At 39.5% G+C, this 16,118-nt stretch overlaps 1 protein-coding gene across 2 annotated transcripts; it reads left to right on the top strand.

Moving 5' to 3' along the window:
* Positions 1–8,568: 8,568 nt before the first annotated feature.
* Positions 8,569–15,150, top strand: ak2.L (adenylate kinase 2 L homeolog). 2 transcript variants are annotated; one of them, XM_018246799.2, is made up of 7 exons: positions 8,574–8,744; positions 11,664–11,789; positions 11,872–11,982; positions 12,941–13,035; positions 13,217–13,289; positions 13,909–14,104; positions 14,675–15,150. In XM_018246799.2, exons 1-7 carry the CDS (start codon positions 8,646–8,648, stop codon positions 14,680–14,682), a joined length of 708 nt encoding a protein of 235 aa, XP_018102288.1. In that variant the 5' UTR covers positions 8,574–8,645; the 3' UTR covers positions 14,683–15,150. The 2 variants fall into 2 exon arrangements, with proteins under 2 accessions (XP_018102287.1, XP_018102288.1); XM_018246798.2 differs by lacking the exon at positions 14,675–15,150 and having other exon boundaries at positions 8,569–8,744; positions 13,909–14,486.
* Positions 15,151–16,118: the final 968 nt, after the last annotated feature.

Genomic DNA, 16,118 nt, shown 5'->3' with positions numbered 1-16,118 from the left:
TGTCATCTATTCAAATTGTAAACGGGGGTACAAACGAGACAGAAGTGGCCCCAAGGAAAGATATACTTCACTATCTTTCTTTCCTTGTTTTTATCAACATAGTAACATAGTAAATTAGGTTGAAAAAAGACACACATCCATTAAGTTCAACCTTTTAACTCTATTTTAACCCTGCCTAACTGCTAGTTGAAAAAAAAAAAATGAAGCCTCTCCAATTTGCCTCAGAGGGGGAAAAAAATCCTTCCTGACTCCAAGATGGCAATGGGACTAGTCCCTGGATCAACTTGTACTATGAGCTATCTTCCATAACCCTGTATTCCCTCACTTGCTAAAAATCCATCCAACCCCTTCTTAAAACTATCTAATCTATCAGCCTGTACAACTGATTCAGGGAGAGAATTCCACATCTTCACAGCTCTCACTGTAAAAAAACCCCTTCCAAATATTTAGGTGGAACCTTCTTCCAATCAGAATGGATGACCTTGCATCAGCTGGAAAGATCTACTGGTACATAAAGCATTAGAAAGATTATTATATGATGCCCTTATATATTTATACATAGTTATTATATCACCCCTTAAGCACCTCTTCCCCAGAGGGAACATCCCCAATTTGGCCAGTCTTTCCTCATAGCTTTTACCAGTTTAGTTGCTCTTCTCTGTACCCTCTCTAATTCAATAATGTCCCGTTTGAGTGGTGGAGACCAAAACGTTACGGCATATTCTACATGGGGCCTTACCAGTGCTCTGTACAGTGAGTGCTCTAAACACTGATACATTACTTAGAATACCCTCCCCTAAGTTATTAATGAACAAGTTAAATAAAAGTGCACCCAATACCTAGCCCTGATGGACCCCACTAAGAATCATGTAGCCAGTTTCCTAGGGGGGTATATATAATATACTCCTACAATTAATTTGCTGGACTCTTTACAATCAGTGAAGAGCTCCACCCATAAGCCTTCAGCCCCTCATTTTCTCATCTCCTCCTTTACATTAGCTTTTAAATCCTGCCTAACAAACAGACAAACCCCTCCTCCTTTTCTATTGCCTCTGTCCCTCCGAAACAAAGTATAGCCGCTGATATTAACTCATTCAGCCTTATTTCTGCCACACCAATCACATCATATTTTTCCTCCAGCACCTCTAGCTCTCCCATTTTACCAGGTTTTACTGGTTGTGAAGCTGGCCATAGACTCAAAGATCCGCTCGTTTGGCGACATCGCCAAACGAGCGGATCTTTCCCGAATATGCCACTAACGGCATGGCTATATCGGGGGAAATTCGAACGTTCGGCCGTATGGCCGAACGATCTAATTACGATACACCAAGAGGCTCCGACGGGTTGGTCGGTTAAAAATCAAACCTTCCCGATCGATATCGTGGCCAGCCCCCATACACGGGCAGATAAGCTGTCAAATTGGTCCAAACGACCAATATTGGCAGCTTTATCTGCCCGTGTATGGCCACCTTAAGACCTGGAAAGTTCCCCAACAAACTTATACCTCTAAGCATAGAGAATGACATATTGAATGCGGAACTTCATTTTTAATATAAACTGAAAAAATCAGGGGAAATTTTAAATTAATGTATCCAGCTGAACTGGTTAAACATCAGTTTTATTTATAGATCTGCACCTATAAATACAGGCTGCTGGAGCTGGAAGCAGGACATTGTAAGGGCAGGGGAAGAAAGATTTCCTCCTGAAACCACCATCCAGCAAAAGATGAATAGGTGTCCACCAGACCTGCAGTTCCTGTGGGTTTTTGACCAACCCACACATGACTATTATGGTAACAGGAGTGTTTGTGTAAATTTCCAATGAATCCAATTTATTTATGTAAAATGCAATCATGCTTTAAGTGATTGTTTAAATAACTAAAAAGAATTAGAATGGTAAATACTAAAGAAGCTGGTGTATTGCCAAGCCTATGTGATTCCTGTTGGTGTTGATTTATAAGGTTCTTGTGATTTACTGCTTTCTATCAGATGATTGATGAAATACAAAGTATTATCCATAAGTCAAGATATAGTCATGTGATAAAAGATTTAAAGTCTGATATGTAGACTAAAACTGCACATTAATACTATCCATAAATCACCTCTTCTCTAACCCTTTCCCTTAGGCCGCTAAGTAAACCAGTACTAAGGTAAGTTAATAGCTAAAGAAAAATAATCTCAGTGTTACAGCAGTTTTTTTTTATCATTCACAGACCATTAGGCTCATATATAATAACACAGATACAAGTACAGTCATGCTAAACTGTAATCATTGTGCATACTAATGTCAAAAAATGTTTCTTGCAATTCTGCAGGAAAGTGGCAGTAATTTCAGGGTTCCCACGAGGGAAGCATTAATAGGAGTAGCAGACTTAAGCCTTAAAATTTCATATATATCTTCTGAGTCAAATTCTAGCAGTAGCCAGAATTAACCTGGCAAAGCAATGGTTACAACATTCCATTAACACACACAGATTAATGGAAAGAATTATGCTGACACCAAATATGTTGTACTTAACAACTTTATTGACAGATACAAAAGAAAAACATATAGAAATATGGACACCATGGAATATATACAATAAAACGAGGTGATAAGCACAATCGGAATAGTGAAATCTGGCAACAATACTGGTAGAACACAGACAAACTGGTAAATTGTTTACTCCCTTTACTAACACCCCCTTCCCTGAATAATTATACTTTATGTATAAATGTTGAAATTATATATGAAATAACGTGTTAAATAAATGAGAGAAAAAAAAATGTCATATAAATGTTAGTGTGTTGTGTTTTTTTTATTATATATATATAGATTTTTATATATATATATATAGATAGATAGATATATTTAGTGTCGGGCCGGCACTACTCGTATAGAGAGTGTTGGGTGCCTGGGTGCTATCAACAACAAAGTAGGATAAACTGGAAGAAGGAGAGCACTCTATTTCACCATTTTTGTACTTTAAGACCTGAGAGTGCTTGCCTTCTTCCAGTTTATACAAGAGTCCTCTGCACTCAACCCATTATCAATATATTTAAGACAGAGACATTTTGTGCATACTACTACTGAAAAATGCCTTACCCTTTAAACAAAACAGGGATTGTTTGTCCATATATTGCAATATATTTAAGCTGGCAACTACGTCAAAGTCATCCCATATCTGGCCATATATATGGACAAACATCCCATATCTGGTCAATATATAGACAAACAATCCCTGTGGTGAGCACAACTTTCCCTTGTTTGTTACATACATATATATATATATATATATATATATATATATATATATATATATATATATATATATATATATATATATATATATATATATATATATATATATATATATATATATATATATATATATATATATATATATGCGCCTGTGGGTATTGCCTCTAAAGCTGTTGAACTAGGTACAGGCCCATTGGTGCCTATAAATAAATATGACCATGCATACAGCTGATGCCACAACTATGGTGGGGCCTGGACTAGGGTCTGCTGTGTAGTTGTCTTGCTGTTGTGACAGTGGGGCTCTTTTAAAAACAATGGGCAAATTTGCACTTGGGCAGTAACCCATGGCAACCATTCAAATATTTGCTTTCATTGTCCAACCTGCAGCTAGCAGAAAAAGTCAGTCACTGATTGGTTACTATGGGTTACCTCACATGGGCAAATTTGCCGCAGTGTTTTTAGAAACCACATCTGTCTTGCATAATTTGGACTGAAGGGGGATACCTAGTGCAGGTAAAGGTAATATTCCCCAAAACCACACACCACACATAAGTGAGCAGACAGGCAGCTCAGTGAGTGTGGGGGTCCACATGGGTCTATTTAGAATTTCAGCCGAGACCTACTCTCCACCTCTATTCTGACTATTGAAACAGAGTCAGTGAGCAAGTGGTATAGAGCCAAGTAAGAGTTACACATTCTGTGTATCTATATAAATTATATAAATTTATATAATTTATATAAATTATGTCATATATATATATATATATATATATATATATATATATATATATAATATGTCATTTCTGTTTGCATGCAAGGGAGAAGGATTAGTGCATTCAAATTACATGGGGGTGAACATAAATGGTTTATTTGCATACCTCCTAATATTCTTGTGTTGAAAACCTAGGATGGTTTAATCATTGCTATGTCGCAATCTGCCCATGCAGAAACCTTACCCTTGCTCCACTTCTATCTCCTTTTCAAGTCTGTGAATTCGACTCCTCCCAATTCAAAAAATGGCGCCAAACATGATGTCATATATGCCAACGTTAAACATAATCAGCTGTCATAAGTATTACCCTAACAACATTTAGGGCGTTATTTACTAAACTCCATTGGGGCAAAACTCAATTTTTTATTTTAAAACGTAAAATTTTTGAGATTTATTAAAGCGTGATGCAGCGAAAATCTCAGACCTGGCGAGGTTGTGTATAAGCCAATAAACAGAGGTCCCTATCCTATTTTGCAGTTTCTATGGTCTGCGCTGGAATTAACCTGAAAATGCTACCTATTTGAGCAATTCAGGAAAAAAATCTTACAACTCGTGTTTTCGGTTAATTTTATTGAGTTTTTATCCAAACCAATTAAATCGAGCTTTTTTAATAATAAATAATAATGATAATTAACCCCCTTAATGTGCAATAAATGTTCTCACCACATCTTGTCACTGTTGAGTGAATGAAGTGATTAGCCTTTAGTGAAAAAAAGTCCGTTCAAAAAAGTCCATCCATATAAACCTGTTTATCCATTAAGTTTATACAAATTATATATTAAGTTACCAGAAATGGTAGACATGCAGTATATTATCAATCAATATATGTTACAAGTATCCTTTTATTTTTATACTGGAACAACAGGCAATATATTCAGCAATATAACTATTACAATTTACCATTCTTTGAAAAAAAGATCTTTTCTCAGTTCAAAATGCAACTTAAGAAGAACTGGCCATTTAACCCCTTAGGTGCCACACAGTCTAATTCAGAGAATCAATGGGCTTTAAATAGTGTATGTACTGCCAAGGGCATGTCCCTATCACGAGAACATGAATATAAATCAGAAATCACCAGTGTTATCAACATACAAGGCCGGAACTAGAGGTAGGCAGAGTAGGCACGTGCCTAGGGCACAAAGCTTGGGGGAACCAGACATGTACCCAGGCACGTTTCAGGGGCTGCTGCCGCCTGAGGCAGCAGCCCCAATGCCGCCCCTCCTCCTGCTCCGCTCTTCTAACTACCAGCGTCGGAGCGGGTGGAGGAGGGGCTGCACCGCTAGTGCAGTGAGCGCTATTTCGCTCGCTGCGCTAGAAGAGCCGAATTTCCGTTTTAAAAAACGGAAATTCGGCTCTTAAAGTTACCAGAGGCGGCTTTTTGCCGCCCCTGGTAACTGGCCGCTCCGTGCCGCCTGAGGCAAGATTCTCACCTTGCCTCATGGCCGGAGCGGCCCTGAATGTACCTTCTCTGTTGCCTACCCCATGTCTGGTCCCCTCTCTCCCTGACAGTCTGCTATTTCTCTGTCTAATTGCTCTTCTACACAATGCAAACCCTGAATAGTGCATGCGTGCACAAGCTCCAATCCACGCATGTCACGTTCAGGTTGCCTAGGGCGCCTGCCGGCCTGGCTCTGTCAATATGAATCAAATCACCCACCCTGGAACCCTTCTGATAGAGAAAAATGTCAATATTAATCAGGCTGGACATAAACACCCCAATAGAATACCACTGACATTAGTGATAAATGAATTGGTCCATCTGTCCCAAGCCAAAACGACTAGCAGGTAAAATAACAGCTCCATGACACCACTCCTGAAAATTTCCGCTGCATGAACCAATAGGAGCTCTGTGTTTCTGTGCTGTTACCCCTGCTCTGCTTCGACGAATCCAGCATAGGTATTCCCCTATATCAAGCACCTTCATATAGTAAATGTCTGCTATAGAATCAATAGACTGATGGGAAGTGGTTGGAATACCAATATTCAAGTGATACTGAAAATAAAAAACTACTTTTTAAAATATGAATTTCTGGTGTCAGTATCTCTTTAAAGGAGAATTCAACCCATAGTTTAAAAAAGCCTTCCCCCCTGGGTAGACCCCCCCAGCCTACTTGCCCCCCCCGGGTAAATGCCCCAATTTTTTACTTACCCCTCTGTGCAGATTCTGGCCAAGGGAGTTCAAGGGCGCCATCTTCTTTCTTCTGTCTTTTTCGGAAGTTTCGGCGCATCATCAGGTCCGGACTGAGAATTAAAATAGGCCCTGGCATTTAAGGTACACAGAGGTCCAATCAGCCCACACAGAGGCCCAAACAGCCCCCACCAGCCCACTAAATATTGACTTTCAATGGGACCTTATAGCAGCCCCTCTGGCATTTGCCAGAACCCACAGATTGCCAGTCCGGGCCTGGGCGCATGCACAGTTGGAGTACATTTCCAGTCCCGAACCTCTGCATGTGCCAAAAGTCAGGAAAATTTCCGAACAATTTTCGTGACTTTCGGCACATGTGCAGTGGTTTGGGGCCGGAAATTAAAGGAATAGTTCAGTGTGAAAATAAAAACTGGGTAAATAGATAGGCTGTGCAAAATAGAAAATGCTTCTAATATAGTTAGTTAGCCAAAAATGTAATGTATAAAAAGTGGAGTGAACAGATGTCTAATAAAACAGCCAGAATCCAACTTCCTGCTTTTCAGCTCTATAACTCTGAGTTAGTCAGCGACTTGAAGGGGGGCCACATGGTACATTTCTGTTCAGTGAGTTTGTAATTGATCCTCAGCATTCAGCTCAGATTCAAAAGCAACAGATATGACCCATGTGGCCCCCCCTCAAGTCCATACCTCCCAACATTTTGGAAGTAAAAAGCGGGACAAAATTTTTTTTCCTGCACGTAGCGCACCAATTTTTGACCACACCCCTTTCTGTGGCCACACCCCCCTAATTACCATGTTTGTTTTACAAAATTTGGCAGGTTATGAAAGTTTGAAAATATTTCTGCTTATCTAAACTGTGTTTTTGTGTCTCAAAATTGTTACAAAGTATCTTATTTGCACCTGTGGCTGTTCTGGGCTCTCTGCTAAAAGCCAATTAAGTGAGAAACTTTGTTTCTTTTTCTGGCTGTTCAGTGCATAGAAAAGAGGGACTTTCCAGTACAAATGAGGGACTGCGGGTTGAGCTGTCAAAAGAGGGACTGTCCCTCCGAAAAAGGGACAGTTGGGAGGTATGCAAGTCTCTGATTGGTTACTGCCTGGTAACCAGGCTAACCAGTCAGTGTAAACCAAGAGAGCTGAAAAGCAGGAAGTAGTTTTCAGACTGACATGTTATACATCGAATCACTCCAGCATTTATACATTACATTTTTGGCTAACTAACTATATTAGAAACATTTTTCATTTTGCACAGCCTTTCTATTTACCCAGTTTTTATTTTTACACTGAACAATTCCTTTAACTCCAACTGCGCATGCGCCACAAATGCAGTCAATACGTGTAGATTCCTGGAGGGAGATGGCTGCCGTGAACTCAGAGGCCTGAATCTGCCGCTAGGGGTGAGTAAAAAATTACGGGCATTTGCCCGGGGGGGGGAGCAGGTAGGCTGGGGGGAGGAGGGAGGGGGGTCTACCCAGGGTAGGGGGGGGAGGGTTTTTTTTATTATGGGTTTAATTCTCCTTTAATGTTTAAGACTCTAAGAAAGTGATCCCCAAGCTGTAGCTTGTAGGCAACATGTTCTTCACCAACCCCTTGGATGTTGCTTCCAGTTGCCTCAAAACAGGTGCTTATTTTTTTTAATTCCAGGCAACTTTATGTTGCATAAAAACCATATGTACTGAAAAAACAGCTCCCCCTGTAGGCTGCCAGTCCACACAGAGGCTACCAACTAGCCAATCACAGCCCTTATGTGTCATACAGAGGGTCTTTTTCATGCTTGTGTTGCTCCCCAACACTTTTTACATTTGAATGTGGCTCATGGGTACAAAAGGTTGGAGACCCCTGCTCTAAAAGGATAGATTTTGGCTGTGTACTCCATATGTGTTCGGTTTTAAAGGGGTGAAGTCAACGTGGCAACCCTACATAAATCTCCAACAGAGGCACCGCAAACCATACACATAAGCCCTAAAATGCTAATGAATTAAATATATTTCCTTTAGCAGTTATACAAAGTGTATTATTAAAATAATTATATAAAACATTAACAGCCATTATGGGTTTGGAACATCCTTTTTAAACGTTACAGAATAAGTAGTAAACATTCGCTGTTTCAGACACGATCTTAACAAATATCCTTAGTGATCCCTTTAATCAAATATGAAAATCCGCGACCTAGAAATTCGTGAGGACCCAGCTCCGCCCACCAGCTGCCACGTGTCTGAGTCATTCGAACCATGTGGAGGTTAAAAAAGACTACTTTCATTACTGTATTTCACCGGGACAAGTTTTCCGCTTCCTGCCTTTCAAGCACCGCCCCGTCCCTGAATATAATCCAATCAACATTTTACTGGCTAAATAGGGCGCTTGATAAACTCGTCCCTTGTCCAATTGAAAGAGTACAATCGGCCCCGCCTTCTATTCTGGTATGTCAGAGCCTGGCTGGGCGGAGTTTGTTTTAACGTGAGCTGTTGAGGGCTGTGTGTAACTAGTTATGGCTCCTAGGGAAGCTGCTCCCGCAGAGCGGGGATCGGTGATGGAAGGGATTCGTGCCATTTTGCTAGGGCCACCAGGGGCCGGGAAGGGGACGCAGGTAAAGCAGTTGCAGCGTTAGTTTCGATAATACGATACGATTACATGTTTGCTGCTAGCTTGTATAGAGTGCACTGCGAGCTGTGTGGTGTTCTCGGTGGTGTCACGTGAGCACGTTTCATGTTTCCATTGTAAAAGTACAACAAGGTTTCCCTATGTACCTGTCTATAAATGTTACAGAAACAGTCATTTTTTGGGTGGGGGCGGGACAAGCCCACATGGTACGATATGACACGTTATACTAGTTGCTGGGCCCAGAAAGAACAGGTGGGTTTCAGGCTATGTTTGCAAAGAGACAGAAGAGAGGCGATAACTCAGAAACTATATAACATTAAAAAACGACCAATTGAAAGGTTGCTAAGCATTAACCATTCTGTAACATACTGAAAAGTGACTGAAAGATGGCCAGCCCCTTTAGTTACTTACTAGTACAGCAAGTTGTACTCCTGAGCTGCCTTGTCAGAATGCATGTTCTGTGCACTGATGGGGACTGGCATTCATGTAAACAGCAGTAGAAGCATTGCCATTGACACCCAAATAGCCTTTCTAAACCTTTCTGTGAACAATACGTCACCAGACTAGAGATGCTTGCAATATTTGGCAGATAGAAATTAAAACACTCCAGAAACATACAGAAAGGTGTATTGGTTCCTGATCATATTGACCTGGTCATGTGCTAGGGTCATTAAAGGGTTACTGTCATGGGAAAAAATTTTTTTTCCCAAAATGAATCAAATAGTGCTGCTCAAGCAGAATTCTGCACTGAAATCCATTTCTCAAAAGAGCAAACAGATTTTTTTTATATTAAATTTTGAAATCTGACATGGGGCTAGACATTTTGTCAATTTCCCAGCTGCCCCATGTCATGTGACTTGTGCCTGCACTTTAGGAGAGAAATGCTTTCTGGCAGGCTGCTGTTTTTCCTTCTCAATGTAACTGAATGTGTCTCAGTGAGACATGGGTTTTTACTATTGAGTGTTGTTCTTAGATCTACCAGGCAGCTGTTATCTTGTGTTAGGGAGCTGTTATCTGGTTACTTTCCCATTGTTCTTTTGTTTGGCTGCTGGGGGGGGGGGGAAGGGGCGATATCACTCCAACTTGCAGTACAGCAGTAAAGAGTGATTGAAGTTTATCAGAGCACAAGTCACATGACTTGGGGCAGCTGGGAAATTGACAATATGTCTAGCCCCATGTCAGATTTCAAAATTGAATATAAAAAAATCTGTTTGCTCTTTTGAAAAATGGATTTCAGTGCAGAATTCTGCTGGGGCAGCACTATTAACTGATTCATTTTGAAAAAATTTTTTTTTCCCCATGACGATATACCTTTAAATTGTAAGCTCCACCGGGCAGAGACTGAGGTGAATAATGAACATTATCTCTATAAAGTGCCCCAGAATAGGTCACAACTATATAAAAAAGGATAATATTTTCTTCCTGGTATGGGTAGTGACTGGCACGTAGTACTACAGATTGTATTGAATCCTGCCTCTGCCCTAAATACCTGCAAAGGGTACATTGGTTCGACTAGTCCCAAACTTTTAATGTTGTATACACATCTCTTGCCTTATAAATTCAGTGACAAAGTCCGCAGAATTCCCTATGGAAGACACTATCTAGCAGGGAACAAGGACCTATTCGTCTAAGAATTAGGACCTCTATCTCTTGCTGCATCTGTTCTCATAACAACAAGTGATTTTCCATGATGCAAGTAAGCAGAAAGCAAGGATTTTTTTTAACAATTACGGAGAGATGTCAACATTGCATCTCCATAAGTTTTGGGACCTGTTCCTGGTTTCTAAATCTATATTTCAAACTAGTGACCTTTTACACAGTTCAGTAAGAGGGTGGTGTCAGGGGGCTGGAACGCAGGCTTTAGAAAGTAAGGTCAATGACATTTAACATAAATAGAATTAACCATATATTTAGGCTGTCATTCTCTTGTATGTATCCCTTGCAGAAAAAGTGCCACTTTTAAGAGATTTTGGTAACAAATCCTGTATAAATGGATCGTTACTTAGAAACAAAGTTTCATTTGGGTATTCTCCTACTCCTCAGTTTATGGTACCTCCGACTCCTCTGTTTTTAAAGGAACAGTAACCCCAAAAACTGTAAGTGTATCAACGTAATTAAAATATAATGTGCTTTTGCTCTGCACTGGTAAAATTGCCCCCATGGCTACATAGCTTATTTATATAAATTAATAGTAGTGTTTCTGAACCAATCGCATAACTTTTACCAGGGCATGCTAACAGTATATTATATGCTTTAATTTAATTGTTTTTAATTTTTTGGTGTTATTGATCCTTTAATTTACTAGTGTATTCTTCATATTGATTGAAAGAAGTTATGTACACAACATACAATGCATTACTGCCAAAGCTCAAAAATATAAACCACATTCTTTGGCACTTCTAAACCAAAATCAAAGTTAAACTACATAACCAAAAATGTAAAAAACCTAAAAGAACTTCTATATTAATTGAACCTAACATATAGCTGTATAATAGCTGTTAAATACAATCCAAAATTAACTAAAGTATTGGTCTTAGAAACAGAATTGCTTCTCTATATCCTTTGTTATAGAAGTTCTTAAATCTAATCTGATTATTTTCAGTGTTTGAATTTATTAGCAGTCAGAACATTTTTAGCAAACCCAACTCCAGAAAATTGCTTCCGACTCCATGACTCTGACTCCACAGTTCTGATGAATCTATTATGCAGATAGCACCTCAAAATGTACCTTTGAGGTGTCCTGTGGGATCTGTGTGTCTTATTGCAAATGCTGTCAGTTGCTTCGTAAAGGCCTTGTTACTGCCAACACAGATCATTCCCTTTCATTTTATACTTATTTTTACCAGCTATAAAATGTATAGTATGACATTAATCTGACTCCCAAGTCTCTATATTTTCCTATTAGGCTCCAAAGCTGGCAGAGAAGTACTGTGTGTGCCACCTTGCTACAGGGGATATGTTGAGGGCAATGGTGGCTTCAGGCTCAGAACTGGGCAAGCGTTTAAAGACCACAATGGATGCAGGCAAACTGGTGAGTGTTCTCCAGCCATTTGAGCATATTACCTAGGTGCTATACATTGCAGTAGTACAAATTCTATTTTGTCTGCCTTAAGGTCAGTGATGAGATGGTGGTGGAGCTAATTGAGAAGAATCTGGATACTCCCCCCTGTAAGAGAGGATTTCTTTTGGATGGATTTCCCCGCACTGTGAAACAAGCAGAAATGGTAAATATCTGTAGATGTAAGTTAGTAGTTATTGTTTAATGGCATCACTGCAGTCTTGCCAGCCCATATATAAACAACAAAGGGTCCAGTGGGGCCCAAAACGTTGCCCTTTGTTGTTTATATATGGACAAATAAATCACTGAAGGTTTTTGCAACACTACCAGAGTGCTACTGGATTTCTTTCCTTTTTATGTATAGACTGAACTCATAGGCGATGTAGTCTAAAAACCTTAGAAGTGTTGTTCACCTTTGAGATAACTTTTAGTATGGTGTAGAGAGTGATATTCTGAGATAATTTGCAATTGGTTTTCATTTTTTTTTTATTGAAGGTTTTTGAGTTATTTAGCTTTTTATTCAACAGCTCTTCAATTTGCATGTTAAGCAATCTGGTAACTAGGGGCCAAATTACCCTAGCAACCATGCATTGATTTGAATAAGAGACTGAAATAGGAGAGAGTCTAAATAGAAGGATCAGTGATAAAAAGTAGCAATAACAATACATTTGTAGCCTTACAGAGCATTTGTTTTTGTTTTTGTAAAAGGGGATGGCAACGCCCATTTGAAAGCTGCAAAGAATCAGAAGAAAAAGACAAATAACTAAAACTATAAAAAATGAAAACCAATTAAGTTGCTTAGAATCCGTCGTTCTATAATATACTAAAAGTTCATTTAAAGTTGAACCACCCCTTTTAAAGGTTTTGAATATTGCTAGAGAAGTGCATGACTTCTAAGGCTTCACTTTTAGTTTACGCAGAGTTTCAAGCACTTATCCCTAAATTTTTCTACTGCTTCACTGACATTTTATATATTCTTTTTTCAGCCCTTCGTATAAGGGTAGTGGATGCTGATGTTATATTAAACTGCATAAACACACAGTGCTAAGGTGACTTGCATTGTAATACTCATTAGCATGTTATTAGCACATTAAATTATTTCCTGTTCTTGTTTCATTGCATAGCTGGATGAGCTTCTGGAAAAGCGTCAAGAGAAGTTGGATTCTGTGATAGAATTTAAAGTGGATGATTCTTTGCTCGTGCGCAGGATATGTGGCAGGTAATGCAGAAGTATTTATATCTTATCCTTTCTCGTGCATAATGACTGCTCTACTAGTTCTTTTGTTTTTTCTGAATCCTTGACATATAACATGGTGATTTATTTTCACATTATTCTTAATACTTTGCAAACCTCCAATATCTATCTTTGCTTATTCTGCCTTCTGTCATTCTTGCTACAGGCTTATACATGCATCAAGTGGGCGTTCCTACCATGAGGAATTCCATCCTCCCAAGGAACCAATGAAAGATGATGTGAGTGTGCCAAATATGTCCAAAAAAACATTTGTGCAAAATGAAAGCTCATGTCACGGCACCTTTCCGCGAGAAGACGTGGTCATAGGGCAGGACACAACGCAACTCCTTTAGGGAATGCAGCTCTTAACTGTAGCATGGCAACTTCAACATCACAGGTTTTCCTCTCAGTCTAGATGGTAGCCAGCTGGCATTCAGTAGTTCTGCTTGTGGATTACGCCAGGGTTTGGCACTGCTATTGCTGGTTACTGGAGCATGTGAATTTAACTGTGCTGGCTTACAGCTGGGTAGTCTCTGTGGTTTTCCATGTATGTAAAAAGACTAACATTGGAATTCTTCACAGCCACCTTTATAAGCCAGAAAAGGAAAAGCCCAGTCTTAAATGCAGAGCAGGGTTTGATTCTTTCTACCAACCACAAAGACAGATTCCAATAGGGGCCAATCACATGATAGGCCAAGGGGCCATTATAGGGACCAATCCAACCATGAATTGTAATGGCGTCAATCACATCTAATACTGTTTGGCCAATGTGATGGTGCCTTAAGTCTTTGGTTTGGTGGTCTATAACGTATGTGATGACTTTGGGCAGTCCTTTACAGTTATACTTTCCCATTGCAGGTGACCGGAGAGCCTCTTATTCGACGTTCTGATGACAATGAATCAACACTGAAGTCTCGGCTGGAAGCGTATCACACAATGACCTCTCCATTGGTGGAATATTACCAACGCCACGGCATTCACACAGCAGTTGATGCAGCTCAGTCTCCGGATGTTGTGTTTGCCAGTATACTGGCAGCATTCTCCAAAGCTCGCTGTAAAGACCTTGTTCTGTTTGTGTGATAAGTAATATACTGCCTTTTTGGTAGGAATTTTGGATAACAGAAGTCACTTCTGCTGTACTTCCAAGAGTTAATTTACAAACTGAAGCACTAGGTGCAAACATGCACACAAATCACTATGCTTTGTGTTTGTAAATATACCCTCTAGTCTGTTAATAAACGCACTTCCAAAGAGAAGGGTGGTATATTCTAACCACAAGTACAGCCACAGTGTAATTTATTCCAACAAATAAAAAGTATATCATTAATGTAGACTTCTAGCACCTCTATGCTTTCCATTCTGTGGTATTTTCTATTTATCTCATGGGTTTATCTGTCTCTGTAAATATATCTTAATAAAATAATTGGCAAATGTTATGGATACATATAAATGGTATATTTCATGTATGTCTCTACCTGCGCTTCTTCATTTTATTTTTTTTGGTCTGGCCTTTCTTCCCACTTTTGCAGCACACTTCAGTTAATCTTGGCTTTTGCTTATTTTCATAGTCTTCTCTTTAGCTAATTTTTGTAACCTTAATTTTTTTATTTTTACTTCATTTCAGCACATTGAGTCCCAGTCCTCCCAGAAACTGTGCTCCCGAAGGCCCCAAGAGTCGCGCAAAGGTGTATGTTTGAGTAGTGTACATTTCTTTACTCGGAATTGCTGGTGTAAACTAAGGACCCTTACTGCTGGTGCTACACTGTCCCTGCACATTGAGCCCAACTAACAATTGGTTCTCAATCCTTTTTACCGATCTATGAACTTGCAAATATATGTATGGTGCTGGTTTAGATCTAAGAGAATGAGATCCCTTGGAAATCTGGACATCTTAAATTTTCCCAGTCTGAATTTCGGCTTTAACAAGATGCGTCAAACTACTTTGGTAACGGGAAAACCACCTTATAACTTGAACAGCTACAAAGTAAAACAATGAAATAACCACTGTGTTCTGAATTATATGGTGCTGGATTCATGTACCCTTAGCATTCAGGACAGTGCCTTATGTATTCACCAAAGCAATAAAAGGTTTGTGTTTGAGTATTTGTATTCTTTGCTTCCCTCTTTGCACATAGTAGAACCTGTGTTCTCTACATATTCGTCTCGGCACTAAAATAAATAAAATAATCCATTCACTTTCTAAATACCAAGTAAACAGTAGACCCAAAAGAAATCAAAATATGCTTAAAACAGTGTCAGGTTTTTCTCAAGTGATGCGCACACATCACTATATTGAACATTACTTGGAAACAAATGTACTTGACAGTGTGGCTGACCCAGCTACTGTATTTGTTTAGCTACTTTGGTATAAAAGTAGGGGGAAAATTCAGGAGTGAACTATTTCTTGAGCAGTGGTGTCAACGTAGTGTTCATTTGAATCTGCAATGGGGTCCACGCTAAGGATTCTAAGGGGGATATTCACTAAAGGGCGAAGTGACTAACTTTAACAAAAATTTGCCAGCGTGATGTCATTTCGGGCGCGGGCTTCAATTCGCTAGCGAAGGAGATAGACTGTAGCGATATTTTAAACTCTAACGCCAGGCCAATTTTTGCTCTGGTGAATGGACGTAACTACGCAAATTCACTAAGATGCGGATCTTAATGAACGTTACCTCTTGCACCAGACTTGCCTTCGCCACCTCAGACCAGGCAAAGTGCAATAGAGTAGATAGGAGTTCCTTCAAAAAAATTTTTTTTTAAATTTTTCAAAGTCCCAAAAAACGCTGGCGACTTTTCATTTTTCAGGGTACCCGGCTTCCTCCCTACATTTCCTAACATATGGCACTTAAACTATACACTGGGCTCATGTGTAGGGCATTATAACATCTCTATTTTATTAAGCTTCCCTGGGCTTGTGTAGTGTAATGTATTTGCTGCAACATATACGTCCATTGAAATTTAACTTCCCGTCGTATGCAGATAAGCCAACGCTAGGGCAACTTCACTTTGCTTGCCGAATTAACGCTAACGAAACTTCGCCATTGTTCGGCGCCCTGGACGCGACTTTT

Source organism: Xenopus laevis, chromosome 2L (assembly GCF_017654675.1).
Source record: "Xenopus laevis strain J_2021 chromosome 2L, Xenopus_laevis_v10.1, whole genome shotgun sequence".
Taxonomy (NCBI): domain Eukaryota; kingdom Metazoa; phylum Chordata; class Amphibia; order Anura; family Pipidae; genus Xenopus; species Xenopus laevis.
This window is presented reverse-complemented; position numbering and strand designations above follow the sequence as displayed.

Excerpts from the sequence above, each read along its gene's own strand:
- ak2.L (XM_018246798.2), top strand. The coding sequence starts at position 8,646 with ATGGCTCCTAGGGAAGCTGCTCCCGCAGAGCGGGGATCGGTGATGGAA. Across the intron at positions 13,036-13,216 it reads GTGCGCAGGATATGTGGCAG|GCTTATACATGCATCAAGTG; the intron begins GTAATGCAGAAG and ends TTCTTGCTACAG. Across the intron at positions 13,290-13,908 it reads AGGAACCAATGAAAGATGAT|GTGACCGGAGAGCCTCTTAT; the intron begins GTGAGTGTGCCA and ends TTCCCATTGCAG.